This window comes from Bacillus rossius, chromosome 1, assembly GCF_032445375.1.
Source record: "Bacillus rossius redtenbacheri isolate Brsri chromosome 1, Brsri_v3, whole genome shotgun sequence".
In the NCBI taxonomy this organism is placed as follows: domain Eukaryota; kingdom Metazoa; phylum Arthropoda; class Insecta; order Phasmatodea; family Bacillidae; genus Bacillus; species Bacillus rossius.
In genome coordinates, this window is record NC_086330.1 from 294,175,986 (window position 1) to 294,195,613 (window position 19,628).

Genomic DNA, 19,628 nt, shown 5'->3' on the forward strand with positions numbered 1-19,628 from the left:
TAAGAAGGTATTAACATAAATTAAAAACAGGAACTTTCAAAGGTTACTAAAAAAATAATAACCAAATTACACATTTTTAGACCTAACTTCAAAAAGATAAAGCAACAAATTTTTATGTGTATAATTTTTTTTTCAATATTTGCATTAAATTCTTCTTGGTATTTACACTTTGGTGAAACAAAATCATATCCATATCTTAACCCATTTTTTTCACTATGAATTTTTTATGTTAAAGAATTACTTAAAATTAGGTCATTTTATAAAACCTTTAAAAATCTGTAACTATTGAACCATTACAAATACATTAACTCCAAATATACAAAAAAATTCCATTTTTTATGCATATTTAAGGAGAATTAACAGAATGGCATGATAGAAAATAATTTAAGACCCACAGCACTTAAACTGTTGTTTAGGACTGGTCTTCAACATTTTTCTGAAACTGTATTAATGAAATGATCATAATTTAAAAAAGCCTCATTTAAAACTCCTTAATTTTTATTAATGTGCAAAGGTTTGAACATATACAAAGAATTTAGAGGTAATTGCTAGTGGTGTACGCTAGCGCATCAGGCTGGGCTGCGGGTTTATGACATTTTGGTTGTCTTGAGCCTGTGTGCGTGAACGGGTGAGATGTAACCCTGTTAGTTTGGTGCATGGTAAGACCATTAGTGTGATTCTGGACTGTTTTAGAGCTACCTTTGAAACACACATTGTTACCTCGTTAGTTCAAGATCATTGCTGCATTCATGATGAGTAGTTTGACTACCTAATGGCTTAGTGATACTTTAGCTCATTGGTTTAAGGTTTCATATGTTTGATATGGATTTACATCCCAAAGTTACACGCAGAGTCTTAACCCTGCGGAGGTCGTGCGCAAAAATTAACATTAATGGTTGCGCGCGGAGTAGGACTCCGCAACTGTGTTACACACATATTCTTGACAATTTTTTGTTTCATGTTAGCTAAAATGAAAGGAAAAAAAATCAATAGAAGTTATAGTTTGATTTTACTAATAGCTTAAAAAAATAATAAAATATTAAAGCAACAGTTTTATAAACATCTCTTCGCTAATGTACCCCTTTGTCATAAAACATAAGAAAACAAAAACACAAAGTAAACCTACTTTAGTAGTGAAACAATGAGTCAGCATGATTATTACGATTCTAGTTAAAAATTAACATCTGAAAACAATTTTCTAATATAGTTTTCCATGACTATATTTCTCTTGAAATTTTGTATAAATATTTATCTGATATTTCACCACTTAGCAATAAAACATATTCAGGAAGCAAAAGTAAGTAAAAATGTTTTAGTTAGTAGTGCAAAGAATTTGTCAACATGATTACCTATTACAATGCCAGTAACAAATTGGCATCTGAGCATAACTTTCTAAAATAGTTTTTCATTACCTACTACATTTCTCTCGAAATTACCAATAATCATTTCTTGATATTCTACCACTTTAGCATAAAACATCATCAGGAAGCAAAAACACTAAGTAAATCTGCTTTAGTGCAAAAAAAGTTGTCGTCATGAATTTTAAAGACCAGTTACCAATTTAGGCCTAAGCACAACTTTCTAAAATAGTTTGATTCACCACGTTTATCTTGGTCACAAACTTACTGCATCTGTATACCTATAATAATAAGCAAAACAATAATATAATTTATGCAACAAAAAGAACACATGAAACTCTATTATTTGCACAGAATTTGTAATCGATGCCATTTTATGTGCAAGACACACTATTCGAGCAATCTGGGCAATTTACAGATCCTACATGCTCAAGAGACACACATTTCTGACACGCAGCATTGTGACACATGTACTTCATTGGCCGATTTTTTGTTCGGTCACAAAGTTTACACCTCCCACGCCTTTGTTCAGGGTTTTCACAGGTGTCTCTTGTCGTGGAGCATTCAACACTTCCTTCAAGCGAAGACTTATAGTCTGAGGAAGACTTTTACATACAAGCCTCGTATGTAGGTGGTCTTTTAGAAGAGCTTTGGATAATGACTTCAAGAAGTCTTTCCTCGAAGATTTGTGCACTGAATCATGTAGGAGTTTATTCCTGCAATGTTTAGTAATTACTTTGCATTAATGCAAAGAAAGTTACCGAAGTCCAGCGTCGTGTTATCCTTGCTACATTGTAAAGAGATTTCATTTGATCAACAGTATCAACTCCCGATTTTGTTGAATTATAAAATGTGACTATTACAGGTTTGTCAGATACATCATCCATATCGTCACTAGCATGCATTGTAGGTATGAGTAGTACATTTTTTTTTTTTTTGGTTTGTATGACACCAACGTAATGTCTCTGTTGAAAGCAAAAAGACTGGACCCTATTGGTCTATCCTTCGCATAGACTGTTATCGGTGGTAGCTCTCTTTTATTTTTCTTGATTGTCCCTACTAGTGTCAAGTTTGTATTCTTTAGTAAATCCATGGCTAGGGGCACAGATGTGAACCAGTTGTCACAAGTCACATTTCGTCCACTCTTTGCTATGGGCGCTACCATTCTCTTCACAATATCATACCCTGAGTTTGATTGTGCATAAGGACCTTCAGGTTGGTTGCCACAGTATATTTCTAAATTTTTTGTATATGTAATTTTGGCATCGACTAATGCAAAAATTTTAATACCATACTTGACAGGTTTAGAAGGTATATACTGCCTAAATCGGCAGCGACCACGAAAGGCCTCCAGCATTTCATCAACTGTGACAAACTCTGATGGTGAATAGTGTCTCTTACAGTTGTCAACAAATCTGTCAAGTATGGTTCGGACAGCAGCAAGTTTGTCAGTTTCGAGTCTTTCATTTCTGGTTGATTTATTATCGAATCGCAAGGCTCTGAGCAGAAATTTGAATCTCGATACACTCATAGCCAAACAAAAGTATTCAATGCCAGTTCCATCAGCAGAGGTCATTGAGATTTGTATGTGAGGCTTTCATTACACCCCCAAGGAAGAGTAAACCCAAGTAAGCTTTTACTTTATGAATATTTGTTGTGTGTTTTTCACTTTCTCTAGAATAACTGCCCTGTAAACACTCCATATACAAATTTGTAAACTTCACTATGTCATCCAACATGTTCTTGGTAAAATATAAATCAAACACTTCCTCATAAGTAACTCAAAATCTTGCATCACCCAAAGCACCTGGAAGATGTCTCACAATGTTGTGACACCCTTGTTGGCAGGTTCGACCTCTTCTTACTGGGCGGTCGTACCACTGTGTGTTGCCATCTCTTCCACGATAAGCAGCTTGTCTTGGAAAATCATCTTCACAATCTGATTGCTCCGTGTCTGTAGTATGGGGACTTACCTGGAGAACATCTTCCCAGCTGTCATCACTACCTTCTACTTCAAAATCTGGGTCCTCCATTTTTCAACAACAAAGTAATATTCAAGTCTCACAAATGCTCGCGCGTGGACTCAGACGCCACCAGTCACATTACACGCACGTACGTGCGCGGACTCAGACTCTGCACATGACACGTGACCGCTCCTTGCGATAGCTAAGAACGCACTGACTAGCACATTCTACCACCCCTCCCGGTAGGGGAGGGTAGCCAATGGCTGACGCCGCAACATGCAGATAACAAAAGAAAATCGAAAACAAATATATATGTGGAGTTTGAGCGCGCGCGACCTCTGCAGGGTTAAGGATGGCCCTTCATGCATTGTTTAATTATTTCATTTCTGTGTCACAAGTATTATGTTAGGGAATAGTCCTGTAAATTTACCTTCATAGTGCTTTTGCATGTTTTGTTTTATCCAAAATTTTGTGATCTACTTAAGTAATCATTATAATGAACACTTGTGCACCTTTATTTTCGCTATTAGTAATCACTTGGTAAATATTTAGTGACAAATTTTGTGACAAATCATGAAATAAAAGAGTGTTATTGTTATAAATTTAATAAAAATGACGTAACCAACATGGCATTGAGACGAGCTTTGAGGCGACACACCGTTCAAGGTCACAGCGGGGTACTGACTCTGGTCTTGCCAGATAGAGTGTGCTGAGGACCCTTGTCGTGTTTGTGGTCACGGCTGATGAGGACTATACTGTTTGCGTGCAAGGAATCATGCAAAAGGTTAAGGATGTTGCGTGCCAGGTTTTCATGATGTGCTGGGTGTGCAGGAAACTCCGGGGTCTGGGGTCTGAAGAAGAACTTTGCCCTCCTCGAGTTGCTGGAGAGGCTGCAGTACACGACTGAGAAGTCAACTCTCTTCTTCACCTCAGAGCTGCTGGAGAGGGAGCGGCAGGTAGGCCTCTCTTTGGTGTGAGGTATATGTTACAGGGTGCCTATGCTTCAGGAAACACATGAAAACCATAAAGTAACGGAAGTGAAGGTCTCTAAATTAATGGTAATAGTGCTGGAAGTAATGAAACTTTGATTTCCAGCAGTTTTTTGCGAACTTGCACTTTCTTGGTACCTTACTTCGGTTTATAGTTGCACAGTAAATATAAATATTTGGATACTGTTTGTTCATTCATGTGGAAATATCTCTGAAAAGGTTTGTTATGTTTAAAAAATAAACATAGCACTTTCATGCAAATAAAAAATAGTTGATATTTATAATGTTAATAACGTGAGCAAGGCTGCGACACGTGCAGGTGCACAGCTGGCTGACATCACATGTGGCCGCCGCAACAAGAGACGCGTGGTAGATTACAAGGAGTGCCGCTTCCCCTCCCTCCAGCCCACCGCTCCCCGCACAGCGCTGATAGACACCTTACACCTCACAGCTGCGTAGTCCCGCGCGCCACCTGGCAGCTGCCGACACGTGTTTCGACAGATTTCTGCCGTCGGGTCGGCGCGGAATGACGCAACAGGCCCCGGCCGCGCTCGTGCATTGTAGAAATGGCGTCTCTGATATATAAGATGAGGACGCCGGCCTCAGGACAGTCGTAGTTCAGCCAGGATTTTTCCCGTGGCGGAGTTTCTGGGGCGATAGTGCCGCGGGTGCGGCAGAGTGGCGAAGTCCTTGGACGAAGGTTCCAGGGCAGGGAGTGAGTCAGTTCAGTGGAGTCGGGAGTTTTCCCGCGGTGGAGTTTCCTGGGGATAAAGCGGCAAAGTCCCTGGATGAAGGTTCCAGGGCAGAGAGTTCAGTTCCGGGCGATATTGTCGCGGGCGCGGCGGAGTCCCGAGCTGAGTTCCGAGCGAGGCGTCGAGCGGATCTTCGGCGAAGGCAAGTGTGTCAGCGGCGGCGGAGTGTCGTGGCGGAGTCCTGTGGCTGAGATCCACGAGGGGTGCTGCAGCAAGAGTTACGCCAGAGGTGCGGCCCAGCGAGGTGTGCGGTGTGTGATAACGAGTGACTGGGGAAGCAACATTATTTTTTTTAAGTGCAATTGATTATTTGCCATTTTAGAAGATTAATTGTAAGTGACATAAGTAGTGGCCATCAATAAAACTGTGTAGTGTGATAAAAATCTTTAGTTGGGCTATCCTTTACGAACCCGCGGTAAATCATAACAATATTTTAAAAAATGCAAAAGTCCTGAAATTAGTTCAACAGGTATTTGTAGACACGTTGTGTTGATGAACTGTCTTTTAATCTCTGTAGTAAATTTTTTTCTTTCAAATATCAATAATTTATTTAATTTTATTTTCGTGGTATTCCATTCGGATGAAAAAATGCAAATTAGTTTGTTGACATATTACATTCACATATTCATGTGATTTTAATGCCAAATTTTCAGTGTTTGAGCCAACATTGTGGTTAAGTACTTAATGCATTCCTATTTAAGAAATTAGTATCACATACATTATAATTTGAAGAAGAATAAAATCTCAAACTATTAATTTATTAAATATGTGCATGTCTACACTCTGCTCTAATTGAGAAGGGACGAACAGGTAATTCCCTCACATCTGGGATCTTGGTTTAATTATCGGTTCAACAATACTGGTTTCAGTTGTTGGTTTTTTCTTCAAATAAACAGCAGGCAATTTGCTCTGTTAAAAAACAAACTAATGCAGTATCTTTATTGTAAAGAGCAATTTGTGATTTAAAGTGAATCTAGAATGGCTGGGCTGAATAATCCTCCAGATATGAAACTAATAATTTGCTTTGCAACTGTCTTGCCAGGTTGTCTCTCAGGGATATTGTGAAAATTGAACTGAATTGATGGCCAGTTGCATCAGTCTGCTCTTTAATCTGCATTTCGATGATCTTGGCCCAATAAAGATCTAGGCATCATTCTATTCCTCTAAACATCGCACTAACAGGTGCTGGGGCTACACAATATTTACTCACATGAACTGTATTCCATACTTTTCCAATTATTTGAAGAATTTACAATTGATTGTGACATAGAAAGTATATGGTTTATACGATTTCCACGAGCTAGCAGCTCATTTTGTAGCTGATTGTTTGGAATGACTAAAAAAACACAATTACTGGTAATTTAAAGCTGTTATAAAATAAAACTGTCTGAAATATGAATAGGTTGTTGAAAACATCTCATTATTATGAAAAGTAATTCTGGTGAATTAAATCCTTACTACAGCATTAAACTTTATAAACTTAATTTCAAACACAATATCGATATTTCATGTGAGAAGTGTTTGTAATTCTAAAAAAGCAACATTTTTCATACGCATACTTTATATGATCTGAATTTTTGAAAACTTTTTCTTACAATTTCACCTAATTGCAATAATAAACTACATAAAGTCTGAACATATTCATGCCATGTCAGCTTGTACTATGTTGATCTGGGATCATAGTTTTAAACTGCCAGTTTGCCAGTTTGGTTGGTTTATCCTGAGGTTCCCAATGATCTTTGCTCAGCTCAAACACAATGTTGCAACAGAAAATGTGGTTGAACCAGGATCAAACCAGTCTGTCATGATCACACATGAACTTTGATGATGTAAGTGATCATGAGTAGTGGGAAAAATCAGTTGGAATAAAAAATTTATGCATCGATTCTTGAAGAAACAAATTAATTTTATTCCTCGCTTCCTCTTGCACAACTGAATGTTTTGGACTGAAAGTGAAGATATAACTTTCAGGCACTTCAAATGACACAAAATACTGTAATATGTATGGAGAAGAGAAATTTCATGAATTTTTGAAACAAATATCCATCTTTTTTTATTTTTCAGAAACAGAATTTTTATATTACACAATACAAGAGGAGAGAATGAAAGTTAATTAAAGTTCAAGACTTTGTGTGTAGACACACAGTACAAATGTAAATGATTAATTCTCTGCTTTTGAATGAGATTTTGTGGTTTCTTTGTGTAATTAAGTTTTACAAGAGATTATTCAAACCCGGTGCTTCTCCCCAACATTAGTTCACTCTAAACGTGCACTGCGACTATGGTACGTGCTCGTGTGTGCAGCTGGCGGTGCGCTGCGATGAGGATGAGCAGCACGTGGCGGTGGTGTACTGCACGGTGTGCGGCTCTCACCTGTGCGAGGAGTGCGCGGCACTCACACACGCCACACGCACGCTGGCACGGCACCGACGCGTTCCGTTGTCGGACAAGCCACGCGAGAAGCCCCGTTGTCCCTCACACCCGTCCCACGTGGCAGAGTTCACCTGCCTGGAGGACGACTGCCAGGCCAGCGCGCTCATGTGCTTCATCTGCAAGGACTACGGCCGCCACAAGAGCCACAAGGTGGGTGTCTCTACCCTCATCTTACTCTTTTCCCCACTCTCTACCCCTCTACCCTCACTGTACCTGCCTCACCTTACTCACTAATCCTCTACCCTCAATGTACCCTTCTACTCTCACCCTCTCTGCATCTACTCACTATACATACCCTCTACCCTTACTCTCTACCTCTTTACTTTTTCTCTCTTCTCTCATACACTTCCATGTCTTCTTATTTTCCTTCTCATACACACTATCTTACTCCCCTCTACTTTGACCTAGAATCTATCATACTGAGGTAATGGAATTTTAGTAAAAAAAAAAAAAAATTAACTGGGAATATGAAGTGTTGGGTGGTTTTGCATGGCTGCCAACTTAACTGTAGTTAACGTTCCCTGACAGAGACTTTATCTTTGTTTGAAGACAAGTCATTAAGAAGGTTGATATTGTTTAACATGTGTGCTATAAGGATTTCCCCCCCCCCTCCCCCTCATTTTGCCACTGCCCTTGCTCAACCCACTTTTCTCAGAGACAAAATATGTATAGTTTTGCCAAACAGTCTTTCAAGTCCTTGACTTACCTTCTCACACTGAGACCGTTTATTTGAAGACAATGCAATGAGCTATTTTCACTAAACTTCCAAAACATACGTGTATTGGTGGATATTCCACTACATTGGTATGCCATATTGAACTAGAAGAATGAAGCTTGAATCAAATATGTAGGATAGAGACTAATACCATGCAACTACAGTAGAACCCCTGTCATACACTTTTCAACGGAGGGCACAAAAATGGTGTTTGATGCGGGAAAGTGTATGAAAAGGGAATGGCAATAATAATTTTTTTTTTTTTTTTCAATCTAGCATACCAGCACAATGTCAGATTAAACTTAAATACATAATGTGTAAATAAATGCATTATATTAATGAAAGATATGCTTTCATCAGTATATATACATATAATAAAACCACCAGAAATGTAAAATACAGTCCATAATCAAGTAAAGCTGACATGAGAAACAGTGGGCTTACAAAATGTTACGAAGTCCTTTCTTGGAGGGGGAGAAAAGTCACCAAGCCTAAATTAGAAATAAAAAAAATTACGCTATTGTAAAAAGAAAATCAGAAATTTTTGCCTGTTGGTTTCATTTTACAAACAACTTTATGCGACAGAATGATTTTCAATAAAATCTTAACTTGAGAAACGTAAAATACAAAACAATCCAATCGTAAGAAAACAATAACAAAAGGTTATATTCAGTTCAAAGATTAATGAATGCACAAAATATGAGATCCGTGCCTTGGTAAAGCGCGTGCACCATTTTCATAATCATTGCTAGTTTGCGCCACTAGTCTCGCTTGGTGCTGGCCATAGATGCTACTAGCGAAGTGAACAGTCTTCCTGATACTATCTATATCTATGGTGCGATAAAGTTATTTTCTTACGTTTGCAAAGGTAAACAATGAACATTTTTCAAAATAAAAGCATTAAAACGTAGTTTATCAGGAGGAATATAACAAAAAATTTGAGAATTTTAGGACTTTTCCGTTTCATAAAAACGTATGAAACGGGAAATTAATAATTTTATAAGTGTATGTTACGGGAAAGTAAACCATTGTAAATATAGTACTTTTGGCGGGACCAAAATTAATCGGCGTATGACACGGGAAAATGTAAGAAACGGGAACGTATCATCGAGGTTCTACTGTAAAATATTTTAAAATATTTCTTCTTGAAACTTGGAATTGTTGTCACGTGTAGGAAAGTATGCCCAGTGTGGACATTGAGGTTGTTTAAAATATATTGTGCCAACACCATGAGAATTAAAATAAATTTCTTTATGGAAATCTTTTAATATTTACCTATTTAAATTTATGTTTAAAATAAATATCATGTGCTTCATATTCCTTAGTAGAAGTGAACTATTATTATTTTATTATAATAAGATACTATTCAACTGAAGGCTGCTGCCCCTAGGTTATTTTTTGCATTATAACCTCTATTTATAAGAATAAAGCTGTCAGGTATTGGTCTCTAGCCTACTTGCTTGTATGCCAGAAAGAAATTCCATTATATTAATCTTAACTTCCAAAACTACTAAATATTATTAGGTCTGAAGGTCTAAAATAGTAATATTTACATACCTTGTATCATAGTTCCAACATGCCATTATACATACTTGGGTTTGTTATTGCCATACCATGTACATACATGCTTTGTAATAATCACTGTATTTTTAAATTTTTTAATGCAATTCAGCTATCCTGGTGTAAGAATGAGTAGTGGCTGGCCGGCAGTATAACTTCAGTAGATCTGTGGAAGAGAGCATGTGCTAGCAGTGAGTGCTTGATGCACAGTACTTTGCCTGGTCGAGTTGTGATTGAGCTTGGGAATGTCTTGCAGCACGCCCTGATTGAGACAGAGGCGGAGTGCGTGCGATCGTCCATCACCGGTGCCGTTCAGCACATGAGAAAGTTCATGGAGGAACTGAGCGAGACGATTCACAAACTTGGTGAGCTAAGCGACTGCACAGGAATCTTTTATTATTATTATTTTTATTGAAGGTTGAGATGGACACTAGTCAGTGTGTATAGCTCCGGGTGTCAACATGTCATTTACAAACCACTCAACATGTATTAAAGGTGTCTGACACTGTTACAGGATATCCAAATTCTGGAAAATCAGGGACAAGTCAGGAAAGTTGGAATCAGTTGGGAAAAGCTAGAGAGTTTACTTAAATTCCTGGAAAAGGTCATAGAAATTATCCAGTGATGGTAATTTTAGGGGTGAATGTTCGTCAGTCTGCGATCTCTCAGACTTCAAAGCATTTTTTCAGATGGTTCATATTCATACCCACTATAAAATGGTGTATGCAAGGTTTAAAGTAGAGAGAGATCCAGGCCAACTATGGGAATGGTGGAGGATGGATTTTTTTGTTCTTTCCAGATATTGCAAAATAGGTAAATTTGTGTAATAAAAAAGGTAAATTCAAAATTTTGATTGGGGAAAAGGGAGGAAAATTTCATTACAGATTTGTGTGAATACTAATATTAGCATTTAAGAGTCTTTACTAAAAGCATTTAAATTTCTTTAATATCAAGTCTTAAAATATTGGTCAAGTTGAAGAAATTATCGAATAAAAAATACAGTCATACCTCTCTGAAACGACCCCTCACGGTTCCCAGGAATAGGGTCATAATAGAGGGGGTTCGTAATAGATGTTTTCCGAAATTTTCAGCTTCCCCACACACACACACAAACTGCTACTCGCTAAGAAACTAGCTGTACAATGGCAGGATGCTGTCACTCACAATGCTAGACGGCTTTGCTTTAAACCCACTTCAACCTTCATGACAAGTCCGTCGCCCTACAGGCCACCTCTAAAGAAAATATGTCAAAATACAGTTTATTTTTACTGGTTAGTTTACATGCATGTTTTCTGCTTGCCGTAGTTAAATACACTAGAACCCCGATGTCATGAACCCCGGATTTAACGAAGCAGTGATTTTACGAATACATTCTCGGGAACTGTCAAAAAATTGTACATTTTGACCAAAATGTGAACATCAGAAAAAAAGAAAAAGAAATGAAAGATCATTAAAATCTGTTAATTTTAACACACAGCGTATTTTTGTGTCGGCTTTAATACTTCCAATAATGTTCATGTAAGAATAACAGAAAAATAATGGAACATTTCCTTTAAAAATATGGCAGCGGTAGGTTCTGCAACGCGAGTGGGTGCACACTAAGCTCGCCCGGCTGGCTGGCGGCAACGGTTTCATGACGCATAAGCTCACCCTTCCCTCCCCACGGTGACATTCTTCAAGGCTAGCTCATCCCTCCCAGACACACAAACCATCTAGTGTCCTCCCTTATAACACCCCAACTTCGCTCCCCTTTGAAAAACCTTCAGTGAGAAAATGCTCTTTTCACCCTCCCTTCTCCCGTAAAATTTGGCTATTGTGAATGGGGTACTAAATAAGGCTGTGCGAATGTGACTTATTCAATGTGAATCAAATAATTGCAAATATTTGCGAATAGCGAATAATTTGTGAATATTTTATAATTAAGTTCTAGGTATAAATCTGAATAATTATTCAAAATTTGTCATATTATATATTATTTTTTTAAAGAGTAATGTTCTTTAGCTTTATATACATTTTTATTACTCAAGTAACATGTATATTTTTATGTCTCTTCTAATGGTTTAGTAATAAAACACAGTGATATAGAAATGTCTTTATCAAAAGCCTAGCCTACACCTTGCCATCAACATTATGTAAATTGCAGTGCAAAAAGACCAATTCCTTCACATGTTCTGGATCCAGGCATTGCCTCTTGGAAGTGACAATGTTCCCAGAAGCAGAAAAACAACGTTCTGAAGCAACCTGAGTTGCAGGTATACTCAGGTACATCAAAGCAACATTCGCTATGTTTGGAAACTTTGTTTTACCAAAGTTTTCTCACCTTTTACACGGGTCACGTATACGTTTCTCTGCCAAATATGTTTGTATTTCTTGAGCACAGTCACTGTCTTGTAAATCTTCGTTGGGAAGTTTGTCAAGTGCTGACCAAAGTCCTGATGTACTGGTGGAGGTGGTGGGGTCACCCAACTTCTGATTGTGTGTAGTATGTTGTTCACATTTTGCAATGTGTTTGATGTGCTCTTTGAGTGTGGCTTGTGCAACAATCTTGCTAACAAATGCATCTTTGTACCTAGGGTCAACAATCATTGCTACGAGAAATACTTTGTCTTCTATGTAATTTGGAAATTGTGCCAAAAGATGTTTTGAAAGACATTTCGCAAAAATAACTCCATCAGCCTTTTTATCGATGTAATCATTAAGGTGACTGTGCAGACATTTTAACATAGGAATAACCATGGAAGATGTTGGATATAAATTGCCACTTATTTCTCGAGTGGCATCAGCAAGAGGCTTAAGAATGGCCACTATTCCAGCCATCTGCTTCCATTCCGAGCTAGTTAACATTTCTGTGCTATCAGTGTTTATTTGGTCTGCAACCAGTGGTGCTTTTATTTGAAAGCCTCTCTAACATAGAATAATCTGATGACCACCTAGTGTCAACATGTTGTATCATTTCCAAAACAGGTTGACCCATTTGTTCCATCTGGCTGTGAAGGCTTTCCCTGGCTTTGCTGCTGCGTCGATAATGACCAACCACCTGTCTTGCTTTTGCCAAGAGATTTGATGCTCCATGACATTCGCGGTAGGTGTGATCTATAGACAACTGTAGAGAGTGTGCAAAGCAAACACGGGCTTTATTCCCAAACAGAAGTCGTGAAGCAAGCTGGAATTTGGCTCTGTTATCTGTCACACAGTATATTGGAATAGTTGTTTCTGTTACGGTTATTCCCCAGGAATTCACTGACAAACTCAACTCTTCAGCAATTTTCTGACCTGTGTGTGATGTGTTCATGTTGATTATGTCCATCAGGAATGATTTGTATGAAAAATCTGAAGTGAGGTAATGGGCAGTGATGCTTACATAACTGTCTCCAGCCTTGGATGTCCAAGCATCAGTTGTAAGTGACAAACTGGACATACTTGTCATGTCATGCACAAATTCAGCTTTCAGTTGAGACCTTACCTCTTGCTGCAATTTTGTTACATAGTTGGTGGAAAATGTTGTTCTAGCAGGAATTTGATACTGAGGAGCTACTTCCTTCATCAAATTTCTGAAGCCATCTCCTTCTACAAAACTGTACGGTAAAAGATCTGTTGCAAGCATTCTTGCAATCTGCTTTGTAATTTTCTGTGCTGGACTGTGGTTGGTTGCCCACTTGTACTGCTTATTGAAAGCAGCATCAATACTGAGCTGAGAAGTTTTGCTGATCTTGACAGGAGGAGCCTGCTGTTGCAGGCTGGCCATTTCAGAACAGTAGGTCTTCCATTCAATGGGGTGGGTGGACTTGATGTGGTTTATAAGAGGTGTTGTAGTACCTAATGACAAAATATAATGTTTTTACTTACATTATATACATTACATTGTCAGCACATTCAAATTTTAATTACATGAAAACCAGAGTTATATCATTTGTAAACGTAAAATTCATTAAAAGTTAAGTTAATTATTGGGTTCAGGGTGCAAGACAATTATTCACATTTTGTAAGTTGGGTTTCCATAATCATTTCGTATTGTACTATCATCAGTTAAAATAACTAGAACAGATTAGCATCGAGGCATTCTTCTCAAACTTTACCAAATGCAAACAACAAATATGTACTAAAAATCACGTGTGATTGAAGACTGTTTTAATTGTACTCATTAAAGGAGACAAAGGGAAATAAAAATGCACATATCATGCAATCCTAACACTCTCTTATGAACTAATTTCGAAATTACCTCGTTGAGTTTTATAGTCCTTCTTACATAACTTGCATTTTGCAAATGTCTTATCTTCTGATGAGAAATTAGACCATATAACACTTCTTTTGCGTGTCAGTGCGGTATTAGTATCAACATCTTCGTCGTCGTTATTCATTGTACCAGTTGTATTTTCAATTTAAACCAGCGGAAACACGGATATCGTAATGCAGGAATCAAAAAATTACGTCCAGAACTTCACTTCTTCTGAAAATTAAAAACGGCAAAAAATGTTTATGAAGGTAAACAGATCTTCGAAGTATCAGGTTTATTCTCCGCAGTAAATATTCAAGCGATTAACAATCAATATATCGAAGAGTTGTTTTTTACAACTGCTCGTAAGCATGGTCAATATTCCGTTCTCAGTCTTTTGGAATCAAACGTGTCAAGGCAAAATAATTTTTAAGGAATTTTGTTTATCTTGTCTTTTTAATTTTATCTAATTACCTATTTACGTAAAATTTTTGGTAGTTTAAAAAGCGATTGCGCTGGAGCAATTCTAGCAACACAATTCTCTGGCCATGGGCCGCTCTGGTGGCCATAACCACAAGCGGACACGCTGTAGCCATGATGGCCGCTGTGTTTACTTTTCTATCGTTAAAAAAAATTCTCTAGATTTGTATTAGCAACAGGATATAATAAAATAATTATGCTACACATCACGTAAAGTTTGCAGTAAAATCGTAAGCATTTATGATAATTTTCACGCTACATTGGCTTTAACTGTTCTCAGTATGCCCATTTACCTAACCTAAAATTTGATGTAAGTAAAGGTCCGCTTACAGTTTTTTTTTCTTCCATTAAGTCTCTCGGAAAATGATTTCTCTAGGTTCGACATATTATTGTATCACACGTTTTGTCAAACAAAAGTAATATTTTAATACATTCGAAAACTTTCGAATATTTGAAATTTTCAAATACTTAATTTGGTTTCGAATGTGAATCGAATCAAATATTCGATTCGCACGAATATTTGCAATTTCGAGTATTCGCACACCCCTAGTACTAAAGCGGTGAGGGAGGGGTAAGATCGTTGTAAATATTTTCGGACCCCTCCCTCCCCAACCAAACACGCCCAAAAAAAAGTATGTAAAATTATGTAACTTTTCACACCAAGTTCGAGTTCAGTCATCTCTGGCAAGGTATTTACAAGCTTTCAAACTTAAATATAAATGTATTTTAATAGCAAGGGTCCTAAGAAAAGGAATATACCGAATAATATCAAGCTGCTGTCACCAAACAAAGCATAAAACTGCCTAATGTGTGGTTGCTTCATTATTGCTCGCGCGAGAGGCGAGACGTGGAATGTTAGAAGAAAGATAAATGCGGGGGAGATAGACGGCAGCCAGTGTGTTTCCTGCGTGGGGAATAAGTGGCGTAGCCCTTTTTTTTATGCAGGGTGAAGCGACCTTTTTCTGTCAACCCACAGGAAAAGATAATTACTTGAGCTGTCAAAATAAACTTCGCTGCGGCAGTTAAAACAAGTCGAGGCGGGCGTGCATCCAGTCGGTAGTTGTGTATATCTACTCGAAAAACATCTCAATTCATAACAAGATTCCTTATAACCTACACGTATTGTCGGATGTTTTCAGCCTGATCCATGCAAATTCTTTAGCCACGTTTTGAATGAAAACAACTGGCGGGCCAGTGTTGTGCCCTGTTTTGCGGACACATAAAGCTTTTATCAATTTGCTGACAGTTTTAGTATATTTTTACTCTCCTCGTTAAAATGAAGCAGATAACGTGATTGTTAACAAGTACAAGCAGCATCCGATATCTGCCGCAGCGCACGGTATGGGGAGAGGGTGAGCTGACTACCATGTTCACATGCTGCGGCTGGAGGGTTTTTTCTGCATTGTATTAATAGTAATTAATATTTAATGGTATTTTATTTATTAAGTCATAATACACAAAATCGAAAGAAAAAAAAAGAAAAAACCTGCATAAGTCATCAACAATAGTTCACAAATTCAAGCCAGAAAATATACCAAATCGGACTTCAAAAACTAAGCAAACATTGTCAACCGATTGTAATTAAAATCAAGAGAAATCCAGCAGGTAGCTTTGCCTTAACTGCGTACCACACTAGACACTCGCCAAAAGCTAAAAGTAAACACGTTGCCACTTGCCACAAAAACCTTTATCTGCACCCTGCCGGCAAGGGGACGTGGAATAGGGGTTGTCAAGCGCTGACAGCGGTCGACAGGAAGTGGTATCAATTTTTAGATATGCGCTGCCTACGGCAGTACAGCACTCGGCAAGAGAAACGCAGTAACACGCTACTTACCACAATAAACTTATTTTCTGTCCGATTTTCTTCGGATGTTCGGCAATTTTTTTCACGGTTCCTCGAAATCGGGTTGTAATAAGGAGATGGTCGCAATAAATGGGATCGCAACAAAAAGGTTTTACTGTATACACTTTACTTTTGGCAATGGTGTAACTCGTCTTGCACTTCCAGAGCAAGAACAGTGACATCCCCGAATCCGTGGATGATCTTAACAAACTGGCAAAAATTAAAAAAATATTGACTCATTTTATTTTGTGTAGAAACAAATGCCGACCCTAACACCGCCCATGATCCAAGAGCAAGGCCAATTAAAATTATTAGCAGAGAAAAACGTGGACTACATTCACTACACAAGACCTTAAGTAGGGATGTGCTAAAAATCCGTATAAACTACAGATTAAGGCAAACAATTTTTGATGTGCCTTTAAAGATATTACACATATTTAGAAATGATCTGATTAGCTTCCTGGATATGAATAAAGACTACTCCCGCAAATATACAAAAAAAAATAATTCCATCAAGAAAATGTAGACTCAAAATGTCCCATAAAATACTTCCATATAATTTTTTAGTCTTTCTAAATTTTATTACTGCACAGTGGATAGCCTAAACAGAATCATACTAAAAAACTTTATATAAAGTTTATACTGTTGTTTAATAAGGGAGGTGAGCTATTTATTACCATAAACACAAGTTACTTTATAAGCAGGAACCATGACTATGTTCATAGAAACTGCAGTACGGTACTAACACACAGTACGAAAGAGTTAAATGGATGCAGCAGCGCATACAAACTGGGTCCAGCAGTATTCTGACATTCTTTATTGATTCTTTCTGGTATTTTTTATAATTTTATTTGAATTATTTTCACTAATAAATGTGTTTAATAAAATACGTAATGTCGCAACAAACTCACGTAGTAAGGCTTTCCCAAATTACGACTTTAAACAAATACGTGATTAATAACGTGGAATCGCATCCCATTATGGTTATGTAAAACCTTCACTTTTTTACTAACTGGGGCTGTTCAAAAAATCTAGCCAGTCATTACCAGACAGGTAGTTAAACACCAAGTCAGCGTAAAAATTATGTGATTTAACCATCGCTACCATGTACTAAAAGAATTACTTAGATCTGTCAGTACAACTTGTACACATGGCAAAGTTAAATTCACGCACTTTGCACAGGCTTGTAAATGTTGCTGCCATTATCAAGTATTAATGGTAAAGGGCATTGCAGCTGTTTTCATTATCTTCTGTTGCGTTTTCATGCTTCTTGGAGCTGACCTGCACGTTCTTGTCGTACCAGCCAGAGGTCGTTTCATCCTCCTTGATTCTAGTCCTTGCGGTGAACCACTGCAGCAGTGTCGCGCGTGACTTCACTCACCTCGGCAGTTGCGCTCCCAAGCGGCAGTTGCTTGCAACAACGGACTTGTAACGTAAATTACTGAAGCCTATAAATTAAGATTATGGTAAAATGATATATTAAATAGTGATGTCCCAATATCTTAAATCCCGATACCGATACCGATTCCGATATTTCCAAATTTACCGATCCGATACTCAATACCCGATATTCCGATAATAGGACTAATCTCATTTCTAACACTGATTCTATAAAATTGTTGTTCTGGAGTATTGTTAGAGACAATAATGAAAAATGTTAAATATTAATAAAACATACTTATGTGAATGTATATTATTTTTATTAATTGTAAAATATTGTAAATTCTCATTAAATGAAAGCTAATAATGAAATTATCATAATGGCCTACAAATAAGCTCTCTAAATTCAAGGTCTTAAAAAATTCAATTGTTTTTCAAGGCCAGATAAGGCAATATTCTGGTGTAGGTATTACTAAAGGTGTATGAAAAGAGCATTTAAAAATTTTATTCATAGCATCTATTATGTGATTTTTAGCATTTTATAGCATTTTCCATTTTGTGATTTTTAGCACTTTGTAGCATTTAAAAAAATTGTTTACTCACATTTATTTTTGTTGATTTTGTTGTAAATAATTAAAGCATATGTACAACGGCTACTTAATAAAGTTTTTAATGCCTACAGAAATACTTATCTTAGCTTATAAATGTAATGTTGCAGAACCCTGCCCTCTTAATTAAATAATTTTTCTTTTAAACTATTTTTATGCATGTAAATATTTCTTAAAAAGTCTTTCTAATGATATTTTACCGTTTGTTATATATTTTAGGGTTGATATTTTTCACTTGCTATGTTTTTAAGAAGGTATTTATTATTTTATTAGACATTTTCTATCATTAGTAATTTTTATGTAATTATTCACAAATGAGCCGCTGTACTAGATTTTTGCAAGTTTAGGCCTACTCTTTCAGGTTATTTCTAAATGATTTTAATGTTGTAAAATAATTTGTATTATAATTGCTGTTTATAATGTTCATTAACGTATGGAATGATTCTAGAACAAGGGACTGTGTCTGGTGTGATGGTTAGAAAGAGAGGCATGAGAGGCCTGTAAGTGGGAGTGAGAAAGGAACAGTGCTTCCCCGCCAACCGAGATAAAGACGGTAATTTCCCCCCTGCATGGGAACAGAGTGATAACTGCTGTCTCACGGTGTGGGAGAGAGAACGAGAATGGGAGTCCCCGATTTCGAGGTGAAATTGAAAAGAGACAGATTAGGGGAAGTCCAGAGTTCTGTATGTAAAAGATTTTTTCATGTGTTGTAACTTGTTCTGTGATTGGCTAATATCTGTAGAGTGAATGAAGAGTGCGTGTGATTGGTCGGTGAGGTCATGTGACGTCTACTCCCTGTGTGGAGGAGAGTGTGGCAGGATTTCACCAGTCGTCTGTCGAACGCTGGACGAGTAGGTCGCGTTCGATGGCTTCTCGCTAAATTATAATGTAATGTACTAATAGATAATTTTACGTTGGTGGTCGGAGCCAGGCCTATTATTAAATCAACCTAATTTTCTTTTTTTTCGTTTCGGATATAACTTAACTAGAAATTGCGGCCACCTTCGTCGGCAGTTGGCTCGGGGCGGAATTCGTTTTCGCTGGGTGCGGTCCTCTTCGAGGTCGCACCATCTTCGTGTACTTGCAGTAAAACATTACTGAAGGACTTCATCTACGCTATTATTTTAGGTAATTTCTCATCAAGCGAGCTACCAGCAGTTTTTCGACGGGCAGATGTATGTGGACTGAATGAGTAACCTCTTTTGAAAGTGTTTGGAATCGTCTGTGCAGCATTATATTTAAAAAAAAATAAAATAAAAAACATCAAAATTTGCAATCAGCGTTGAACTGTTTTATTTTTGTATATAACGAACCGTTATATAACTTATAAGTA

The 19,628-nt window shown here is 37.4% G+C and overlaps 1 protein-coding gene across 1 annotated transcript in view; it reads left to right on the plus strand.

The window, feature by feature from the left end:
* LOC134527760 (E3 ubiquitin-protein ligase TRIM23-like) overlaps positions 1-19,628 on the plus strand; it is a 135,531-nt gene that overhangs the window by 20,716 nt on the left and 95,187 nt on the right. Inside the window, exons 3-5 of the mRNA XM_063360693.1 lie at positions 4,154-4,278; positions 7,368-7,646; positions 10,028-10,136. Coding sequence (XP_063216763.1) covers positions 4,154-4,278; positions 7,368-7,646; positions 10,028-10,136 — 513 coding nt within the window. The remainder of the gene's footprint in view (positions 1-4,153; positions 4,279-7,367; positions 7,647-10,027; positions 10,137-19,628) is intronic.